The sequence below is a fragment of the Dioscorea cayenensis genome, chromosome 20 (genome assembly GCF_009730915.1).
Source record: "Dioscorea cayenensis subsp. rotundata cultivar TDr96_F1 chromosome 20, TDr96_F1_v2_PseudoChromosome.rev07_lg8_w22 25.fasta, whole genome shotgun sequence".
NCBI classification, from domain to species: domain Eukaryota; kingdom Viridiplantae; phylum Streptophyta; class Magnoliopsida; order Dioscoreales; family Dioscoreaceae; genus Dioscorea; species Dioscorea cayenensis.
In genome coordinates, this window is record NC_052490.1 from 32126660 (window position 1) to 32149927 (window position 23268).

The 23268-nt window shown below is 35.7% G+C and overlaps 3 protein-coding genes across 9 annotated transcripts; 2 read left to right on the forward strand and 1 right to left on the reverse strand.

Annotated features, from left to right (window-relative positions):
• Positions 1-632: 632 nt before the first annotated feature.
• On the forward strand, positions 633-4506 carry LOC120251724 (protein phosphatase 2C 51-like). Its single transcript, XM_039260360.1, has 3 exons — positions 633-1616; positions 3363-3468; positions 3779-4506. The coding sequence occupies exons 1-3, from the start codon at positions 846-848 to the stop codon at positions 4099-4101; spliced, it is 1200 nt and encodes a 399-aa protein (XP_039116294.1). The 5' UTR covers positions 633-845; the 3' UTR covers positions 4102-4506.
• Positions 4507-6562: 2056 nt separating this feature from the next.
• LOC120251796 (spermidine synthase 2-like) lies at positions 6563-13031 on the forward strand. 7 transcript variants are annotated; one of them, XM_039260449.1, is made up of 11 exons: positions 6563-6794; positions 7404-7608; positions 7753-7797; positions 8471-8547; positions 8653-8775; positions 9252-9356; positions 9437-9509; positions 9687-9758; positions 10892-11087; positions 12176-12308; positions 12666-13031. In XM_039260449.1, exons 2-11 carry the CDS (start codon positions 7431-7433, stop codon positions 12762-12764), a joined length of 1101 nt encoding a protein of 366 aa, XP_039116383.1. In that variant the 5' UTR covers positions 6563-6794; positions 7404-7430; the 3' UTR covers positions 12765-13031. The 7 variants fall into 7 exon arrangements, 6 of the variants coding, with proteins under 6 accessions (XP_039116383.1, XP_039116380.1, XP_039116382.1 ...); XM_039260446.1 differs by having other exon boundaries at positions 6563-6770; XR_005533489.1 differs by having other exon boundaries at positions 6569-6770; positions 7380-7608; positions 12142-12308.
• Positions 13032-13615: 584 nt separating this feature from the next.
• On the reverse strand, positions 13616-22391 carry LOC120251461 (long chain acyl-CoA synthetase 4-like). The gene is made up of 21 exons (XM_039259976.1): positions 22351-22391; positions 21784-21850; positions 20524-20849; positions 20361-20424; positions 20182-20271; positions 19364-19420; positions 19100-19148; positions 18812-18888; positions 18266-18305; positions 18099-18193; positions 17673-17840; positions 17106-17216; positions 16950-17037; positions 16753-16819; positions 16385-16460; positions 16175-16292; positions 15351-15596; positions 14996-15135; positions 14480-14662; positions 14255-14374; positions 13616-13885 (listed from the first exon to the last, which is right to left on the reverse strand). Exons 1-21 carry the CDS (start codon positions 22389-22391, stop codon positions 13850-13852), a joined length of 2259 nt encoding a protein of 752 aa, XP_039115910.1. The 3' UTR covers positions 13616-13849.
• Positions 22392-23268: the final 877 nt, after the last annotated feature.

The window sequence follows — 23268 nt, forward strand, 5'->3', positions numbered from 1 at the left end:
TTGGAGACAAAGAGCAAATATGAGGCAGTTTCCCTTAGCAAAGACGGGCACGCAACACTTACCCATCTCCCAATATTTAAACCCAAATATGTATATATAAATATTTTTCAATAAAATAAATTTTCATTTAATCTTCTATTTTATTTTATTTTATTTTTACACTAATATGATCTAGTGAAGAAGAAGAAGAAGAAGAAGAGGAAGAGACCAAATGGAAACTCCAAGGCCACTGTCTCACTTCCAGAAAACACTCACATGCAAAGCGCCACCACATCCTAACTGACTTACACCTGGAAACTCCACTTCCCGACGCCTGCGTCCCCAGACTTCCCGTGCCTAACTCACTTCCCTAATCCTGAAAACAAGGGCATTCTTGTCATTCCATCCCCCACACATCATCAAATTAAGCGCGCGCATCGCCGGAGCCGAGCCTCGCGACCCGAGTCACCCGACACGCGTCCAACCCGTCCCGAGGTACGAGTCAACATTCCACTGACCCCCACGTCACGCTTCCAGAACTACCCTCGTTTGTCGCTTTCTAAACACGCATCTCGAGGCAAAGTCACGGTCGATTTCGACCCCCCTCATCTCACAAAAAAACAAAAAGCCTCTCATCTCATGCAACGGCGCGAAGAGAATATCTCGCCCGAATCCCAATCGCTCCATCCGAGCCGCCACGTTTTGTAGGTGATGAAATCCAGCCGTCCACGTCTCCATCGTGAATGATCCACGTTGAGATGCGCCAGAGGTACGGCCCAATGGGTGCCTCGTGTACCTGGCGCTCATCGGACGGTGCTTTGTGATCCAACGGTGGGCGTTGATCGGCTTGTTCTCGAGTATTAATAATGGACCCCTCCCCACGCGAGTTGTTCTTCCGTCTTCTTAGTATGACGGAAAATCATAAAGAGATCCCTGAGGAGGGGGATTTCGTAATAATGAGTGGGACTGAGGGGGTTTCTGAAAATAGTGATCTCGGATCCGGGCGGTGGAGGCGGGCGGAGATCCGGCGAGGTAGATCCGATAACGATCGCGAGTTGGAGACTGGGTCCGCCGATGAGAACATGAAGCGGATCCGAGGAGAGAACCAGAGCTCCGACGACTCCTCGTCGGGAGAGCCGTCGTCGTCGTCGTCTTCGTCGACGTCCCACGTCTCGGCGCCTTCGTCGGACTCTGAGACTATCGTCGTCTACGGCGACGGTGGACTGACCCGTGCTTCGGTGTCGGTGGTGGGGAGAAGGAGGGAGATGGAGGACGCGGTGACCATGGCGCCGGGATTTTCCGAGGGATACGATTTCTATGGGGTTTATGATGGTCATGGCGGAGCGAAGGTGGCACGTGTGTGCAGGGACAGGATGCACGTCGTGCTGACGGAGGAGGTGAGGGTGGGAGCTGAAGACGAGGTGGGGTGGAAGGAGGCGTTGATAGCGAGTTTTGCGAAGGTTGACGGGGAGGTGGTTGAAGCGGTGTTGAGTCCGAGGGCTGAGGAAAGGACGGTGGGGTCGACGGCGGTGGTGGCCGTGGTGGACCCAAAGCGGATCATGGTGGCCAACTGCGGCGACTCGCGCGCGGTGCTCTCGCGCGGGGGCGTCGCCGTTCCACTCTCGACTGATCACAAGGTATAAGCCTGGGCACATTCTTTAATCTCGTGATTAAAAATAAAATTTTTGATTAATTTTTTATCATATTATTAGTGGCTCCATGTGTTTTCCGTGCAATCTGTGGATTTATGGGCTTTGAGATGCTTCTAAGTTCTTTCTAACCATGTTTTTTTTTTGGGTACTCTTATTCAATGAATGCATCCTATGAAATGTAGTAGTTTTTTGAATTTTTTTCTTGGTTCCTTAGTTTCACGTTTTATCAACTTCATCTTCTTCTTAGTGTTGTTTTTATGTGATTTCTTATATTTTTATAGAAACTGTGGGCTTCTGAAGTTATTGTGAGGTTTTACCAGTAATGGCCCTTGCATGTGGTTTCTGACAATTAGGAGACATTTTGGGCAGCTTTTGTGTTGATGTCCTAGTTATTATATTGTATGCATTCTGACACATTTGGTTGGAGATCAAATCTCATGTTTTGCTCTAATTAATTACAACTTAATTCCATAAGATAATAATTTTATGGTATCACTAAGCATGTGAAGTAAAGGAAACTCTTTGTAGGTTGTGAGAACCTTGCCATTTGAACCTTGCATCCGAAGAAACCAAGTGTTTTTAGTCTGTGGTTGTTGCCTCTTTTTAAGTTTTAAGTACTACTAAAGTACTACTGCATAAATCTGTTTATGCTGGAGATTTGAAAGAATTTGCTTATGTAACTACTATTTGTTCCTATCAGTAGGAACATTCCACTGAATTCTTGCCTGATGAAGTTGATTATAGTCTTGTTTTTAAAATTAAAAAGATATGAATTGAAGATCTGTTGTTTGTAGGTAAGATTGGTACTTGTCCTTTTTTGGTTCTTGATCATGGGGGATTCTTTTTTTTTACATATTCTAGTGATGGTTAGCAAACTCAAAATTGAGAATGTAGGTGCATGGTTGACATAGTTTTCTTTTTCAAATGATCATCAGTGTTACAGCTTTTGTTTTGTTTTGGTCATGATTTTCAAGAGATGTGTGCCTTAGATTTCTCAGTATGGTACAGTTTATTTGCAGCCTTCCAAGTGATTTTTTACTTATCCAGTTTGTTTACCTCCTGTGGTAGTGGTTTTGTAAAAATTAGTCTTATAATAAGGGGCTTGAGACATGGTCAGAGTTCTTTATCCAGTTTTTTTAAGCTGCTGCTTCAGCTGCCGCATCTCAATGTGCATCGATCGATTAATTCCTCTTATTCTATTGTCATTTTGAAGCTTATCCTGTCTCTCTGTCTGAGGTTGTTCCTCTTCTATTACCAAATTGCTAAGTCACTCTTACTGTCACTCTGGGTAACTATACATGAGATTTTCACCTCATACAGCTCCTCATTCAATTCTTTGGAAGTAATTGGATCCTTCCCTTCATTTGAGAATCTCCTTCTTCCCATCCTCAAGAGTAACTAAGACCAATTTAGTCAAGTTTTCGTTCTTCAATTGAATAGACATTACATGAATATTATTTGACCTTCCGAAGCCATTTTTATTTCAACTCTGGAATATAGTCCATATATCCTTGGATCGTTGGCATTTATTTCTAATCTTATTCTGACTTGAGATTTATTTACCACATTCTATTACAAATAAAGTTTTGCTTGCTTTATAATGATTTGTTTCATCGAATGCATGACTTATAAATGTCTTTTTTCTATAAATCCTATTCTGTCACTTAATTGTTGCAGTGAATAAGGTAATGTCATGTTACTTATACAGTTATACTTAATGCATCTGCACAGCCTGAGAGGCCAGATGAAATGGAACGAATTGAAGCAGCTGGAGGAAGAGTCATCAACTGGAATGGTTATCGGGTTCTAGGAGTACTAGCCACTTCTCGCTCTATAGGTATGCATACTAGAGTATATTTAAAGACTAATATAATGTGACATGTTAAAAGATGAACACAAGTTTTTGACCAACTGGTTTTGCTTAAAGTAGGTTTCCTCCTTGTTGAAAGAACCTAGAAATTCATTCTGTTTATTTGACTGATTGTTTAGCGTTAATCTTGCAAGTTGGAAGCAGACTCTTCATCTATATAACCTTCTAATGGTTTTCCTTGACAAAGCTTTGACATAATTTCTTGTTGCCAGATGTCTTGATCTCATAATTTACCATGTAATTCCCCTCTTGATAGAAAGATCATGATCCTGTGCAGGGGATTACTATCTTAAACCATATGTGATATCTGAACCCGAAGTGACAGTGGTCGACCGGACTGAAAAAGACGAGTTCATTATCCTGGCAACCGATGGACTATGGGACGTCGTATCAAACCAAGTGGCTTGCAAGGTAGCAAGGCAATGCCTCAGTGGGCGAGCAGCTAAGATGTTCCCTGAGGCGGTGAGGGGCCGTACTGCTGTGGAAGCAGCAACATTGTTGGTTGAGCTTGCAATGTCTCGAGGAAGCAAAGACAACATAAGTGTTGTTGTCATCGAGTTGAAGAAATTAAAAGGAACCAAGACCTCGCGAGGTTCTTGATTGCTTGATGCCGCGCCTCGTCTGTGTGCTTTCGTATTATAGGTATGTTCACGTGTAGCAGCTAAGTGTTGGTTGTGTTTACTAGAGATTGTGACCACCCGTTCACCAACCAAACTATGCTCTTGCCTCTTATCTTCTTTGTTTCCCAGTTTCTTGGTGTTTGCAAAGAAGAGATATGTTAATGTTCCTCATGCCATGTTTCAGCTTTGTGTTCTTCTCTACCATGTTATGTGCATCAAATCATGTTTCATCATGCTATGTTTCATATTTGTGTTCTCTAGCATGCCATGTGCATCATATTTATCAGTTATGGTTTACAGAGTGGCAACTGACAACCCATTCTTCAATTGGATTAAAGATGGAATTCTATTAGAGGAAGCTGGGTGTAAACCAAGAGATCAGAAACATTTCCATTTTTGTGATTGAGATTTTTTTTTTTCTCCCATGGTATTGGTAATTGATATTGAGTGGTTGGAAAGCTCATTATTATAAAATGAATTAAGGCCCACTTAGCATTGTCCTGAGTATTGGTCACATGACAAGTGTCAGGCAAGAGATTTTTCAAAACCAAACGAGATCATTCGTTTGAAATGACCTCTTTGCCTGTGAAAGGGACACTTGCTTTCCCTTTCCGGGGTGGGGGTGGTCACATTCTGGGGTCCATTTTGTCTGTCCACGTCAATATGGCTTATTAAAGCAGCGGTGCTTAAGATCCTTTAAGTCTGGGCACGTCATATATTTGTAAAAATAAATAGTTAGAAATAATTCATATTTTTATTTATTTATTTATCTTGGCCTTTTTTATTATTATTCCTCTTTCATGTATGTGTGTACATATTGGTGATATAATGGTTGCAAAGATAAAAAACCCCCCAAAAAAAAAAAACTATTCCTATCTTTTGTTGAACTAATTGAAGGTGAGTAATTTTTAAAAAGTGTATTGATGTAGCAGCGGTATTGAACGGGGGTAAAAGAGACTTTCCACGTAAAATTCAAGCAATAAATTTGGGAAAACAGACCCTCATACTAATTAGGGTGAGTAACATCCAACCTTTGTAGTTTAGTCCTGTTTTGCTATTAATTTATGAACTTTTGACTTCCTTTTTTCACCTATATGTTAATTTTGTTGTGGTCCCTATCCTTTCATCTCCATCATCGAATAAGAAATTATTCTCTCCTTCTCAAATAATGGCTTTTGTACAAAGAAAATTAATTGATTATGTGGGTAGAGATTGGCACGTGGCGGAGATGATGAGTGTTATTCTTCTCACTCTCTCATTTCGGGTAGAAATTTTTTGTCTCCGCCCTGGTTAAGAAATCATGGAAGGAGGAAGTTCTCACTCCTCACCTGCCTCTCAACACAATTTTTTTTAAATTTTTAATAATGTAAGGCATAAATTCATAAATTTAATAGATACCAATTGAGATTAATCTTTGATATTATATCATATTTTTTTTAATGTTTTAATTTTTTTTATTTTAACACACACATATATATATATATATAATAAAAACATTTTGAGGGCAGAAAATCTCTCCTCACTACAGTGATCAGCCAAATTTATTCCACCGTCCCCTCAAGAGAGAATCTAGGATTTCATACCCCATACCCATTATGGGATTACATTTTTCTTTTCTTTGAGAATATTTATTTTATAAAGACTCTTAAAAAGAAGAAAATAATATACTCTTTTAATAAATATGTATTATAGTAGTATGTAATACATATGTGAGAATTAAAAAAATAAAATTGCTTGGGGACTTATCACAATAAAAGTTTTTTAATAAATGTTATTACAATAACTTAGAAAATTACCTGATAGTTATTAAGTATTGACATGTGAGAAAAAAAGCTCGAAAAAAAAAGTAATAAATACTTTTATATATGACAAAATAATAACTAAAATGATAATGGAAGGTCATGACATGTGGCTTATCCGTCCAAAAAATAATAGAAGTAAATTTTATGCATTTAAACATGAATTTTATTAATTTTGTCTTCTTTATGATTTTTTTTTTTTGTCCATGAACAAATATTCATTAAAAAATAACTATTCATAGCACACCATTTGAGAGGAAAAAAAAATCCAAATAGGGATACATTCAAATAAGGAAAAAATAAAAATAAAATAAACTAAACATAAAATATAAACTATAAAGATAAACAATGAAACTTGAAACAGATGAACTTATAAAGCCAACCTAAAAAGGACCCACTAGTTAATGATAAGTGAGGAGGAATAAACACATACTATTATAACAAAGACATTTCTAAACCAAAGTTAAAACAAGCGTCACTAAATTGCTGACGTGGACACAACTACTCAAGAAGAGGTCGAATTAGTGGTCCATTTATTGGGTGGAATAACAAAAAAAAAAGCCAACTGGGAGTGAAATGGACGGCTGATATAGCTTAGATCAGAGTCCCCGATGATCCGATATCACCTTATAAATACGCCCAACCATTCGGCATCTCTTCTCGCTCGCTCTTTTCATTTCTCTTCTTCTCCGCCGACGTCTCGAGAGAAGAAAAGGAGCGAAAAGCGAGCGCCGAAAAGCTCTCCACGATAGAGACCCAAAGCGAAGCAGGAGCATCGTGCGTTGATTCCCATCTTGTGCTTGACGACATCGCTAGATCGCCTTCTTCTCCGCCATTGAAACCAGCTGAGGTTCTCTTCTTTTGGTTTTCACTTGTGCGTCTTTGTAGCTCTTATGAGCTCCTTTTTGTTGGTAATTGACTGTGATCTGGAGATTTGGGTGTTTGATTTTCTTGGGGGTTTGGTTTTGTTGGATGGCGTGTTTTGGAAGTGGTTTTTTAGTCCGGTTTTTTTGAAAGATCTAATGCATTTTTTTTTTAAATATGATTTTTACTAATTTTTTATAGAGTTTTTTTTAGCTTACGCGGTTTTTTTTGGTTGTTTTTGCTGATTTTTTTTTAATCCAATTAAATTATATGTTCTTTTTTTTTTCTTTTTTTCTTTGAATCTTCTTGCATTTTTACGTGATTTTGAAGTGATTTGTTAGTGAGACGATGATTTTTGTTCTTACTTCTAGTTTTTTAAATTTTTTTAATTTTTTTAGTTCTAAATGTTGGCTGTAACGTTCCTTTTTTTAATTTTTTTATTATTATTTTTTTATTTTTTATTTGTGTGTGTGTGTGTGTGTGGGTTCCAGGTGTACATATTTGAGATTTTTAGGGTTTGGTTTCTAAGATGTTGTCTGGTTTGTCTATGCTAGAAAATTTATTTTTTTTGTTGGTTTCTGTGAACTTTTTATAGGGTTTTTTATTTCTGAACTGGTAGATTGAAAACTACAGAGGCAACAAAGTCATGGACATTAGTGGTAGAGGTGGAGGTTCTGAGGCCGCGGAGAACGTGAAGTTAAATGGAGCTGGGGGAAGTGCCTCTCCGAAGCGCATCCCTCCTTGCTGTCAGAAAGCTATGGCTTCCTTGCCAGAATCGGAAGCCAAGTGCCATGCCACTGTGGTTTCCGGGTGGTTCTCTCAGTGTGAGTAGTGCCCTGTTCCTTATCTAGTGATTTTGCGGTAACTGAGACTATTGGCGGTGGCATTTGATTTCTGTTTGGGGCGTTCTACATCTCTCCCTCCAGCTTGCTAATTTTTATTTGGTTGACTTTTTTTTTTTTTTGCAGATAAAGAGGGCAAGCCATTGTATTACAACAACCCAATGTGGCCTGGTATTCTTTATCTTTGAGTGTCTAGACTTTTATCCATGCCTCATTTCCAAAATATACTAAAATGCCCAGTGGGAACATTTCAATTCTTTATCTACCTCAACTCTGTTGGTTAGTAATTTGATGATTGTTTGGTTATGGAATACCTCTTGCATGCTATACATTTGGTTTAAGGACAAAACGAAAATAAAAAAAATTGCTTTGTGGTATGTGATCTGCAGTTAATGGTGTGCTTTATTATCACTATCACTTCTTGATAGCCACCGATGAAATTAATGTTGTCTTTCTCCAAAGTATATGATATATTACTCCTTTTGGACTAAAAAAAGTGCTACATGGTAACAATTACAATGGTTGGTGCAGTGGACAATTATTGCTGATTTCTTACTCCAGCATTGATGGCTTGAAAAAGGGAATATTTTAGGATGCACCTGTCTCAACTCCTTGAGTGCTTTTTTGAAAATAATGTTCATTGTTATCCCAAAACATTTACAAAATCTTAGATCATTTCACCACCTTCACTTGACACCCAATTTTTGAGAACTTTTCTCCTCATTATGCATCTGATCTTGACACTTGATTTTTATTCAACTTAAACTGTTTCTTGGGTAAACTTAGTATCTATATGTCTCATGTGAGGAAGCTTGCAGCTTTAGTATTTTATTGCTTTTTGCAGGAGAAGCTCATTCTCTGAAAGTGGAAAAGATTTTATTCCAAGGAAAGTCAGACTACCAAGAGATCTTGGTCTTTGAGGTTTATGGTGTTCTTTCTGGCAAATATTTCGCCCCTGACATATTATATAGCTAGACCTACCTTTTTTATCTTTCTTAATGAAGCAACTACATAACTTTTGTGCAGTCTACAGTTTATGGTAAAGTTCTTGTGCTCGATGGAATTATCCAGTTGACTGAAGCAGATGAGTGTGCATATCAAGAAATGATTGCTCACCTTCCTCTTTGTTCAATCCCATCCCCCAAAACTGTAATATACCCAGATTCTGCAAAGCATTATATGTATATTTTCTTTTTGCAAACCCAACGCATGCCAATACTGTAAAATAAATGTGGCTTCTTATAGTGTTTGGGTAATCACCAGCCATTGTTGTGTTTTTGTGCAATTATAACTGGGAATCAGTTCTGAGTTCATGCTAAGATTCCATATAGCCTTAACCTGGAAAACCTTGTCATTTATTTGATTTTATAAATTATGGACCCAACGTGATTCCCTACTTTATTGTCCCCTGATTCAGTTTTTAGCTGAATCTGGATTAATTTTTGGCTCAATATGGATGAATCTGCATCATGTTAGACTTTTAGCTCATATTTTATTAAAGCATTAATTCTGTTAGCATGCATATTAGATTTTTCAAGAATTATTCTTTGTTGTTAATGGTCAAGTGTTCCTCATTTCTAGTTGTAGTTGGTTCATCTGAAGTTACATTGAACTTTATGTTGCAGGTTTTGGTGATAGGAGGTGGTGATGGTGGTGTGGTTCGAGAAATTTCACGGCACAGTTCCGTGGAGACAATTGATATATGTGAGATAGACAAATTAGTTATTGATGTAAGCCTGTGTTTTATTTGTATTACGTAGGGAATGACCATGGTTGGTGTTTGTTAATATTTCATTTATTCTCCCGTCAGGTCTGTAAGCAATTCTTTCCAGATTTATCTGTTGGATTTGAGGATCCTCGAGTTCGACTTCATGTTGATGATGGTATGTTAAAAATTGGTTTTATACTTTGGTTATCATATTTACTGTTTAATGATTTTTATGCAACATAAGGATGTGGAAGGTTTTTTTCCTTTGTTTGCCACTTTGCCTCTTGCTGATTGCATTTGACCTACTAAAGTTTTTACATTTCTTGGTCTCCAAACATGACTTTCTATGCAGCTGTGGAATTTTTAAGGAATGCTTCTGAAGGGGCATATGATGCCATCATTGTTGATTCATCTGATCCAATAGGTATGGCAAACTTTGTGCTTGTCAAGGTTTTTATAAGGCCATTGCCTTTTAAGCTCTATATATGGTGCTTTAAGTAGTGCTTGCAATGGGAAGGTGGATGCTAATCTGGAAGTTTTTCTATAAATAGAATAGTTGCATGGGTCCTTATTTTGATAAATTTTTGTGGTCGGCTGTCCTGTATTTTTGTGTGCCCATATCAAGAAGAGGCTGTTGTTGGTGGTTATAGAAAAGACACATTCTTCTAAAGCAATTTACAAAAAAAAAAAGTGCTTATGTTTACATAGTGAAAAGTGATAACTAGCTGATTGTAAGCACAAAGTAGAATACCTTTGTGATTACATGTCCTCCTTCATGTAAACTGCTTGTTGTACATGTCATATTGAACTTATGTCCTGTAAATGTGTGTATATATAAACTAACATGATAAATAGAGCAATTCAAGGAAGCATCTGATGAGCTGTTTGAAAGCTAATCTTTGATGTTAATATTACCTTATATTCAGTAATAAGATGCAATATTACCTTCTGGCTAACATTTTCTTACAAAACTGCTTCACAAAATTTGTAAGTGCTATTGTGAGGAGCCAGGTGGAAAAAATATGATTGTCATTTTATGTGGAGTTGCTAAGGTGACAAGAACAACTCACTTGACACTTGGCAGTCTTGAACTTCATCTACTGGTAAGATGGCTTGCACAGCGGCAGCACAGAAGTTTTGTTGTTCGTATGAGCATGCGAACCATAGTTGTTAATAGGGATTTTTTAATTAAAATATGACTCACAAACAAACTTTGATCTTTTAGGTGAATGGATTTCTATTTGGTTCTAATTTATAGTTGGACTTCAATAAATAAAGCAGATGATATTATTTGTTCTTGGAGGTTGCTACAGTACCCCTTCTATGGATTTCTCAAAAGTCTCTTAGAGTTTCCTAAACTTCTCTCCTCAAGCTCTAAATTATGCATCAAAAGAATCTTTTCTCAGGGCGTATGCTTTTTAACTAATATGGCAAGATTGCATGTTTGTAGTCTCCTTTTGCACTGTTTGGAAACTTTTTATGTGATTTTTTCATTTTTTTTTTAAAATAATTTTCAGATACGATGCAATATTCTCTCTTGCTTAATCTTTGTTACAGGGCCAGCTCAAGAGCTTGTTGAAAAGCCATTCTTTGAGACAATAGCGAGGGCATTGAGGCCAGGTGGTGTTCTATGTAACCAAGCAGAGAGCATGTGGCTTCACACACATCTTATTCAGGACATGCTCTCTATCTGTCATGAAGTCTTTAAAGGTTCTGTGCGTTATGCCTGGACAAGTGTGCCAACATACCCTAGGTATTTAGATTTTAGGCAAAGTTTGTTTTTTGATATTTGATAAATCATGTGAATGCCTATTTATTGCTGCAAAAGCCTTACTGGTCTGAATTGCTCGTGATGAGTTCTCAGTGGTACCTTTTCCCTCATGCCATTTCAACCCTACAGTTTCAGGCTATTCTTCATAGGAAGCTTCTAATATTGCAAAAGCTTTGAACTGAGTTTGCTTAGGTGTAATTATTTCTTTGCAATATTTTAGTAATCAGTGCACATGCAAACGCTGCCGGGTAACTGAGACTCTGATAGAGTTAATATGCATTTGCCCAACTCAATTTATTATTATTATCATGTAGTGTCTGAAGTGATCATATAGCCTTCCTATTGAATTAAATCTAATAACTCTTTTGGCAGTGTCCCAATGAATGAAACATGAACTCAAATGCTTGAATTTGGTTTTTATAAAGACAAGAGTCGCTACCTTTCCATGGTTTGGCCATTTATGCCAATCTCACAAAGCTTTTTTGATTATTCCCATTTGTTGTTTGAACCTTTGAAACTTTCAATATTTGTCCTTTTTTCTGTATTTTCCAAACATTATGCAAAGTTCGTCAGTTTATTTATTCTAAATAAAATTATCTGAAAAATATGAATTCCTCCCTTGTATTTATTCGTTAACTGGTATGAAATAACAAAGGATGCGCTTGATATGCATAGGTTGAATCTCATGTCCTGCAAAACTAAGATTAATGTGGGTAGGTTTTGCTTTTATGTGTACAGATGTCGTGTATGGTTGAATTCCTTCATTATTGTTACATTTATTTTTCATGAGCTAATTGTGTGTCTGTGTTGAACTCTCTCTCATGATGAATCTAGCACTGTCATTGCTTGAAGGAAGATGTATTGTGCCTGAAACATGTATGGTTAAATGTTCCATGAATAATGGTAACATACAAATGGTTTAACCACCTTATATATGTTCAGGATCAGTGAGGGCATGTATCATTTGTGTTAATTCATGCTTTAGCTGGATCATATTCAATTTATTGTACATTGTTATAAATCTGCTTCACTGAAGGGTTGGATGCCTTCATTTGACTGGCCTTTGGCAGTGGTGTCATTGGATTTATACTGTGCTCAAAGGATGGATCACCTGTTGATTTTGTGAATCCTGTAAACCCAATTGAGAAGATTAAAGGAACAACGCTCAAGTCCAAGAAGGAACTCCATTTTTATAATTCAGAGGTATCATTATTCAGTTTTTCTTTATCCTTCCTTATTTCATCAGAGGTGATGTGGTTTTGATTTGGTACGGATATGCATCTAGAATTACATAATGCATACAGCACTGCCACTGGGCATATGTCCTCAACAAAGACCATTAATCTAGGACATGGTTTGATTATGGCTGAAAGATATTTAAAATGCAATTTTTTCCAAAGGACATTTCTTGCTTATATCATTGATGTTTTAAAATATATTCCATTTCAATTTGGGGGGTGGGGGGAGTTTACTTCTAATATTCATGCAAATATTTTTCTCATGCTTATGTGATGTCTATATGTGAATAACATTGGCCATTCGATATTTGCTTATGGGTAGGTACACAAGGCTGCATTTGCATTGCCCTCTTTTGCAAAGAGGGAGCTGAGGACCTTAACAAGGGCAACAACCATGTTGGGGGCTGCTTTGACTTCATAATTTGCTGTTTAGGACTAGATCTAAAACCCTAGATTGTTTTCTTTCGGGAGGATATCACCTTGTTCAGATGAATTCCTGTCCATAAAAAATCCTTTGGAGGATACCACGGAAGTATTGTTACTCTTAATGGCGTAGGAGAAGCTAATACATCATAATCTGAATAAATGTATACTATTGCATATTTTATTTTACTTTTACTGTATGTTGTAGTAAATAACACTTGGAACAAATTGTTACTGAATGGCATCCTCCAGGACTTAAGGTTTTTGGCGTCAAAATGAGCAGCTAGATTGTTAAGAAAGACTGGGAATAGACTAGTCTTGGCAGAGCAAACAGGGGCAGAGCCCATGCACATATAGATCTTGCACACAATTATTGTTCACATTCCCAAAAATATGCTCTTATTTGAGATTCAAATTTTCACCACTTATTAAAAATTTTAACACGGATCCGAATATTAATAGATCACTTGGTTGTTAGTCTTCAAGACTTAATTGTTGTTAAGTTGCTTATATTTTGTGAAGCCAATGGTATGTTGCCAGGATGATTTGGTTTTTTTTTCTTTTCTTTTTTTTTCTGTTTTGGGTAAAATAAAGTGGAATGATGATTTTATATCCATGCTTAATAAAACACAAAAAGGTACTAGTAATGCGTGATTATCAGTCAATTCACGATTGTACGAGTGGGAAAAGCGTGGTTTTTAAAACCATTTTTTTTTTTTAAACTCTTTTTTTATATTAAAAACCAGCATCCTCGTAAATAAATAATTAGTTGTTTTAATTTCAGGAACGTGAATCAACTTGCCAAAAAAAAAAAGAAGATTAAGTAATTGCTTGCGGTAAAAGCGTCCAGATGCTAATGATGAATGCCTGAGATATAATATAGCACAACGCTTCATATGGAAGCTACTCTGATTGTAAGGCTGATGTTCCAATAAGCTATAATGACAATAAATAATTCCTCTGATGCCAAGTACCAAATAGACAGACATGAATTTTGCATATCTACATGTGAGACAGACATGAAATGCTCCGGATAATAGCGGGCTATGCTTGTTTATGAAACACTCGAGCAGCTTCTTCAACTCACTTTGTGCTCTTGTAGAGCTCATCAATGACACTCTAAAAAGGTTTAGCATCATAGTTAACAATTTGAAGATAAGCACATGAAAAACTAGCAAGTAAATAAATAATCTCTAATAATACCAAATGGTGTCAAAGCATATATATTTATTATAATTTCTTATCTACCACTAAAACCAACATATTTGTGTTAATATCCCCCCAAGAACTCTACATGCAAAACAAACTTCATTACTAATGTTTGCAAATATACTAAATGGGGCAATATTTGCAAAAGTCTCAGTTTAATGCTGGGTATATAAGATTATGACTTCAAGAGCAAATTGGTATCAAAAGGCCAAACTTGAATTGAGGAACTGAAACACCTGAAGAATTACAAGATTAGTGAAGAGGGGAAGATGGTCTGACCTTGTAGTATTTAAGTAGTTGTGGGCGCTTCTTTTTGTAGGTAGGAGTAAGCAAATCACGGTCCATGTCAAAGGGTACAGGGTCAAGGTGAACAGCTTTTATGAACTCAAAACCTTTGAGCTGCAAGAACAAGAATAAGAAAAGAGATGATGTAAATACTCTCTCTATCACAACACCTGCAAACCATCTAAATCAGAGCTCATTCTTGAATAAGAATGGTTTAACCTTCTTAGACTTTCCAATCTTAGCAAGCTCCCCAATGAAGTATTCTTTTGCTTTTGGATCCTGGCAAAGAGCTTCAAAATCACCGGTAACTCCATTGGCTTCAGCCCAACGCTCGAGAGCTTGTTTGTTGGGATTTAAAATAGCAACAAGGAAGGACTCGAAGCTGTTCCCGTAGATCCATATCTGCAACAATACCAGACATCTCTCTTGAGAGGGCTCATCTCTAAGAAAAGAGTAATTTTTGAGATTTTCTCTAGTGACTTCAACATTAATTGGGAGTTAGTTAGTAGTTATGAAGAGCATGAATCAGTGGGCCAAGTGTGATATTTTTTTTTTTCAAGGTTTTCAGCTCTTTTGGTATACTTGATCTTAAAATTTCTAATGAAGAAAGGATAGATACAGGGAAGAAAATAAATATACGTAACTTTTAAAAGATGTAAAGGGGAAATGTGACTGACATAGTAACATCACAAGCTTAGCCAATTAAATTAGAGAGTAGTAAGTTAAAAGACATACCGAATCGATATCAGGAACAAGCCCATATATGTTCTCTAGATTTTCAACTGCCACATACTCTCCTTGTGAAAGCTTAAAAATGTTTTTCTTTCGGTCAATTATTTTCAGGCTTCCATTTTGTTGCCATTCACCAACATCACCTGGATCAAGCCATGACAATTTTTTTTATCAAATAAAAAAAAATCATGAAATTTGTTATATAACATGGGAGATAAGCAACATCTAGTTTCATCCTAAATGACACTATGATGTTTCACTAACCCAGTAAATTCAAGCTTATACTTGACCAAGAGTGGATTGACTATGAAATTAAAATAATTATTATAAATAAAATGTCAGATGAGGTGACACAAACCTGTGTGAAACCACCCATCTATCATAACCTCCTTAGTGAGGTCATCTCTTTTATAGTATCCTGAAAACAAAGTTTTTCCCCGGACGCAGATTTCTCCCCGTGGTACGGCAGCAAGAGCATCATAACCCATTTCAGGGACAGACTCCAGGCGCACATCAACATTTGGAACTGGAGGGCCCACAGTGCCAAGCATTGATAATTCATTTGGTAGAGACACAAAAGTCCCTGCGCAGGACTCTGTGAGACCTGTAAGCAAACAAAGGAAGTATTTATAACCAACCAAATTATTAACCAGTCTCTATGTTCTGTAATTTGATTAGCATATGAGACGGCATAATTTTAGGTGCCCAAATAAAAAAATGTTTGGCCACAAAATTTTGATACATATATACATACAAACATATGTGAACGTGCATACAAGGAAGTTGAGACATTCCCAATTTTCATGCAAACATCTTCATCATAGTAGTGACACCATGTCCCAATTTTCCCATTCTAAAGTATTATCCAGTAAAAACAATCCAAGATATAACTTTTTTTTATTAATTACTCGTCCAGAATTTTCGTAGGAAGCAGATACAGGTGCAACTGATTTTGATGGCTTACATGGAATTTTAATCATTACATTAAGAGGGGGAAAAAACATTATGGCTAAGCTATATAGGACCGGCTAACTCTAAAGATAGTCTTGTGATTTTTTCTCCCTATTGCTTCCAAGAGCATCAAAATATTCAATTGAGCAAGTGGGTAATTAGAAAATTACTCATTTCAGTAATAAATGACATATCAATAGATAAGTTATAGTATTATGTTTAGAGAATTACCATAGCCCTGTAAGACATGAGCACATGTCACCACTCGCAAAAACTCTTCAACATGGGTAGCCAACGGAGCTGCTCCAGACAAGATGAGTCGTACATTCCCACCTAGCCCTTGTTTTACCTAAATAATTAATTTGAAACTCATTTAATGAGAACATGCGCAAATGTTGCTGGTTGAAAAGAGGGAACCAAAGCTGCATTTTGATCACTTACCTTGTTAAATACAATCTTATCAACAATCTTAGCTGCTTCTTCATGCTTGGCTCCTTTTGTCATGTTATACAGTTTGCTGCAAGGTTTACAGCAGACACATTGAATGAGATGAAAGGTTATAACTTTCTCATCCTCTTTTTTTTTTTAAAAAAAAAGGGAAAGCAAACTATTATACTGAATAAACATCAGAAATCAATTGGTGCACAACAAAAAGTATTTTCAGCAGCAAAGACAAATTTTAAACATCAACTACAAAAAGTTGAAGAAGGAACAATGTAGGAGATGATTGAAATTTTGATATGTAGTGAATGTGCCAGGTTGTTCATAGGGGTAAATTTTTGACATAAGTTATGATTATAGGAACTTACTATTTGAAACCGAGATTAAACAATGTGCTCTTTAGAAGGCCACCTGATGAGATCTTATCTTGCAGACCTGAGAAACAAGTAAAACAGTTCTCAAAATAATAGTATGAAAGAAACATCATCAGAAACAATAGCATCTCCAACAAGTTGAAAGAACACCAATATAAAATAAATAAATGGAAGTACGGGCTTTTCTTCACCTGTGAAAATTCGATCAAGCACACGTGGAACAGCACAGAAGATAGTTGGTTTTAGCTCCCCAATGTCTTCTACCAATAGTTTGACATCCTGAAAGAGGAACCATAATGAACTGTCCAAGATGGTTCAAAATAGTGTATGTAAATCCTGTTCCTTACCCCACGCCAAAATCCAATTGAAGCTCCACAGAAGATAAACATCTCTTCAATCACCCGATCAAAAATGTGTGCAAGAGGGAGATATGAAATATAGACATCCTTCTCACTCAACTGCACAAAAAATTATTATGTCAGTAATGTCATATACATGAGATCAATAATTAAGTTTAATGCTGATAGTTATTTTCATTTTTTCTTGCTTTCTAACCTCATAATCAACCACTATAATGAAGCATGAGATATGAGAAGTTATGTTTCTCCAGACAAGTTGGTTTATTTAGTACAGAGATATAGATAGGAATATGTTTTTAATTTGTTTGTGCATGCATCTTAGACATTCTGGGCATGTGGTTTTTTTTTTATTGATGCTCAAACACTTGGGGGAACCTTGAAAGTACTTGGAGATATTGCCAAGAAGTAATAAGCAATAAAGCAGGAACATGCAGGCCAACCATGATATAGAAAAAGGCAAGAAAGCTCTAAATTTCCCAACATATTCAATTAATCCTATAAAGCAATAAAATAATAATTATAATAATAATGTACAACATTAAAAAAACAAAATACCTGCTCATTGACACAATCAAGCAAACGAACCACACCAGAAATAAGAGTAGTGATACTTTCATTGGAGATCATCACACCTTTCGGATCACCAGTTGTTCCACTGGTATACATTATAGTACAGATATCGGTCTTCTGGTTAATTGGAAGATCAAACTGCTGATCATTTCCCTGCAGTTTATACATGAAGTGGAACATTAAAGATATAAAACATTTTTGCCTCAAGGAAAGATCATACAAGCAACGCACAAACAATAGTAAGAAAGATCATACAAGCAATGCACAAACAATAGTAAGCACAGACTAACCAAATATCTTTTAAACCAAAGTTCCTGATGTGCCAACATACAAGTTATATTTTTCTTCGGAAAAAGTATTTAATAGAGTTTTATATAAATAAATATAGCAGAAGTTGTTAAATGGGCCTACCAAGAGCAAAAACTCATCCCAAGAATAAATAGCCAAACCAAACTTCTCGACCTCTTCTTTTTGTTCATGAGTGACTTTTCCAAAACTCACAATTGCTGCAAACAGAAAGCATCATGGATAAGGAATATATGGGGCTAATCTGGAATACGAATAACAATATAGCTTACTCTTCAAAAATTTTGTGGAATTTGGAAAGGTTTTCAACACCTGATAAAACAAAAGGAAATATTAGAATTATCAAGGAATAATGCATTTTGTTAATCAAGATCAACTAGCACAATATTTTGATTAAAAATACAAAAAAAAAGGGATAAATTTACAGAATGCTTAAATACATCATTCAAATATTAAGTTATTTTCATATAAATGATATGATGATACAAGAGTGTGTCTTTTGAACAGCTGACAGAAATAATTATTAATTTGCTCAAAAACAGTTTATACTGAAACACAATGGACACTCCAATTCAATGACACTTGGCCCTTCAGCAGTACAGACATGCAAAATTATGGCAGGACTATCAATAAGAACCAATAACTTTAGTAGAACGAAAGAAATTATCAGAAGTTGACAGAAACAATTGATAACCAGAAATCTTCTCTTCATAACCCAAGGAAAACAGGTAATTCATGGAGATGAATTATTTCCTTGGACTCATTTATGTAGAAACTAATAAAAAGCTCAACATGGATGAAGATAAAACATTGTTCACCTCAACAATCTTCTTTTCTTCCACAAAAGCAACTTCAATTTCGGCATGGCATATAATAAATTCCACTGCTCCAGCACCTAAAGGCAGAAACGAAGAAAAAAAAAAAGCGGTGAATAAGAGATGAGCAAGCAGGACAACAGATAGAAGAAAACATTGAATGCTTCATACACAAATGCCAACAAAAAAATATTGATGCAAGTAACCAGAGCAATAATAGTGATTTTCATTAGTCAATGAAAAATAAATACCCAATATGCACAATAAATGGCTGAATAAGTAATTACATACCAAGGGTATCGTACAACGGAACACAGTAAATTCCATGAGCATTGCAAGCCTGTGAAGATCATAAGGTATATGTGAAAAAGATGATGAACAGCTCCAAGCGGGCTCTAATGCAAGAGTAGTTTTCCATGACAGCATTTAAATGGAAAATGCAAAATGTTCAAAATCTTGATGAGATGGAACTTGAAAAAATGAAGCTGAAATTTCAAGGGTACAATCTATCATTTATTCAAGCCATTGACAAATGAGTCTGTGATTAGGAAGTACCTCCATACTGATGACCCACTCAGGACAATTAGCACCATAAATACCACATCGACCTCCCTAAAAAAAAAAAAACATGACAAACATATTAATGGTGACAATGGCTACATTGAAATGCTGTGGGCATACCAGTAACTGTAGATAAAATCAATAAATTCCCAACGTTTATAATATCAAATCAAGGCACATCCTCAAGCGGCAAAAGCTATGCATCTCCCATTAAGCATATAAATTGGTAAAAGCAACTAGTCATATTTTGAAAATAAAAAGACAAAAGTAAAAACGGAATCTGCAATAATTCCTGGTGCAGGGTAGAGAGATGGGGGTAGGTGGGCAACACTGCCACGTCCACTACGAAAAACATTAAGAAGCAGGGGAAGCAGCTATTTCCAGGATAATTTTTAGTTAAGACCAACAGTAATGAAAGCCACGAAGCTGACTTTTCCATTAGAAAATATAATTACTTTTATCTCAAACAAATCAAAGTCCAAATAGATTAAATGATAGTAAAATTCATGCAAAACACAACTAGCGTGACAAAAAGGGATTTTTAAACACGCAAAACTCAAATAAAAACATACCAATACGATTCTAAACAAATGAGACCTCAAAGTAAATAAGCTTATTAGGAAATAGAAACCAATAGTGCTCAAGATGGGGAATTTAGTTTATACCAACCTCATTCATTGCTCACAAGGTACACATAAAAGTAAGAGCACTTTCAATTACATTCCTCAGCATTTACCCAATCACTCTCAGCTAAATCACATTAAACCTATATATATATATATATATATATAAAGATATGAATAAAAAAGTACCTGCCCGACACCACAGCTTCGAATTGAAGCGCCGACCTTCATCACAACATCGTAGACTTCCTTATAAGTCATCCACACGTACTTCCCGGCCTTCACCAACACACATCAAATCAAAGCTCAAAAAATCAGCATCCAAACACTCAATTCACGGATCAAAATCACAAGATCAAACACGATACCTTCCCATCCACAATCTCGCGCCGCCCAAGCATCCTATTCCCGGGATACTTCTCCACCGACAATCTACACCCAAACAAGAAAACCATAGATCCAGTCAATCAACAATCAAAATTCAAAAGCAGAGACCAAAAATCCAAAGATAACGTAAAACCGAATCCAGACCGGAATACATCCCAGCAACTCTCGATGCCCGAGACCGCCGGGGGAAATCCATCCTTCGCGAACGCGCTACGGTAAACGGGTCCGGCGGAAGGGCATCCATCGGCGGCGCCGCGCCCTGGCTCAACCTCAACGAGATGCTCCATCTTCACAGCTTTCAGCCTACGATACCAAATATATATATATATATATAAGATCCGATCTCCGGTGAACTTTGAGAATAGTCGATGTGGGACTAAAATAAATAGAAAGAGAGAAGCAAAAAAAGAAGAAGAAGAGATGAAGATTGGTGGCGCTTGGTGGCCAGAAACAGTTGGGTTTAGAGAAGACTAAATAAGAGAGAAAGAGAAAGAGAAAGTGAAAGAGATGGAGGGTGGGGACCACCAACTCTGAAGTCTTCTCTACTTTTGGATTTTCTCTTTTAATTATATATATATATATATATATAAATGTTTATATTTTTACGTCAATGAGCTTTGGTGTCAATATCGATTATTAAAAAATATTAATGTGACAGCATGAATTGGTCAATTTTGTCCAGAAATAAAATTAATTAATTAATATGCTTGCGTTGAGGTTGGATGAAACAGTGGGTACTTAAAAGCTGATTGGTTTTTTTTGTTTATTTTGATAATTAGAATTATTTATTTATATGTATATATATATATTGATTGGATATGGTTGGTGGTGTAGAGAGGAAACACTTGGTCAAGGTAGAGATTTTGAAGTATAGTGGTGATGAGATATATATATTTTTTTTTATCTATCCGTGGTGTTATTTTATTATTACTATTGCATCTATCACGTTCATGATACTTTAATTTAATTTTTATTAAGTTATTCTCTTATTTATGTTTTTGTTTTGGATATCACATCACATTGTGTGTGATAGAATCATACAAATAGCACAATTATATAATATGTTAAAAATATAAAAAATATAAAAAAAATCACAATAATTATATTATTTTTTATACCATAAAAAAAAGAAACAAAATAAGTAAATCTTAAAATTAAATAAATAAATAAAAACAGTGTTCAATCTCTTCAAACAGCGCTACCATACCAAATCCTAGGATGATCCAAAATGAAATTTCCACATTAATTCACAAGTACTCGGAGGGCATGCATGTAATTACAGAAAGTACAAAATAATATATATATATATATATATATTTATTTATTTATTTATTTATAAAGTAATAAAGAGAGTTAATATTGCGGTGATTGAGTTGGGCCCATGTCTGACTGAGCGTGGCATACCTCGGAATCACGAGTTGTATTAATGAGAATGCTGGAGTCTGGACTACTAGATTCTTTGACATCAATGCTAAATTATAAAAAATTAGAAATTAAAAAAAAAAAATTTCAATGAGTGTTACAAAGTTGGAAAGGGTGGGTGAGCTGAATGGAATGGGCGGCTTTCTTTCATTTATAATGGAGAAAGGTTCACCTGCCCTTCAACTTAATTAGTTATTGAGATATATATGATTTATAATGGTATATAGGTTATGTATGCACTTTGGGTGGAGCCAGTTACCAGTATGTTGGGCTAGTTTTAGAAAGAGCACAATTAAAAAATGCGTTTGATGCGCCAAAACAATGAAGGGTAACATAGTACGATTTTTTTTTTTTTAATGCTTTGTTTGATTTATAAATAAAGTATATGAATATAGAACAAATAAATGGTGATGGACAATTTAATGTTTTTTTTTTTTTGTTTTATTAAAACCATAGGAAAAAATTCATTTAAGAGACATAACAACTATAAGGATTATTATTTTTAAATAAATAAAAAAATTATTGTAATATGTCCCCATTATTATTCACCTCTGCCAACCACTGTTAATCACCACTAGTTCTCCACCCATGATTATCATGGATAAGTCATCAACCACTAACAACTATCGTCGGTCGACCGTTAATCGTCTTTGATTGATCTCTGCTGTCATCTAACTATCATTATCAATAAGTTATTAGTTACCATTAACCACTGTGACTGGCCACTGATATCCTACTTCTATCGCCAACCAATTATTGGCCACCAGCATCATTAGACCATTTTTCAAGTTAGTCATTAATGATAATTTTATTATATATTTCTATATTTTTTTATTTAGTTTTATTTTATATTATTTATTAAACATCAAATATGTAACAACACGAAAACATGCGTTGTAATTCATCCATTTGTGTTGGGCTATATTGCATATGCAGTACCCATACGCGAATCAAAAGGAGTTATTGTTGGGCTTGGTGTGGGCCTGCTTAATTGTTGATGAAATGGTTTCATGGAACCCACACACGGTTCTGGTGGAAGGTGAACCCAAGTCATGTCACTGTTAAAGTGAGTTTTAATTTTGAGGAGATGTGTGCATGTGGGTGTGGGATCACATGTATTATTTATATTTATATCTTCTTTTAAAAATCTATAATTTGTATAACCATATGTCGAAATTTCTTTATATATATGTATATAATGGATGTCTATACATGTATACCATAAGGTCAAAGTCAACCAATTTTTAAAAAAATAACCGAATAATAAAATGAATTTAAAATAATAAAAAAAATCAGATCATTTTTTTTTTTATGATAGGTGTAGTACTTAGTATGGGTGCTCTATGAAGGTAGATAACCAAAACAAATGTGAATTTTTGTAAGGGTTTATATACATGCCATGCTTTTAAATATAATAATACTACACAATGTTTATGTGATTTATAATGTAAAAAGATTAATTTATCT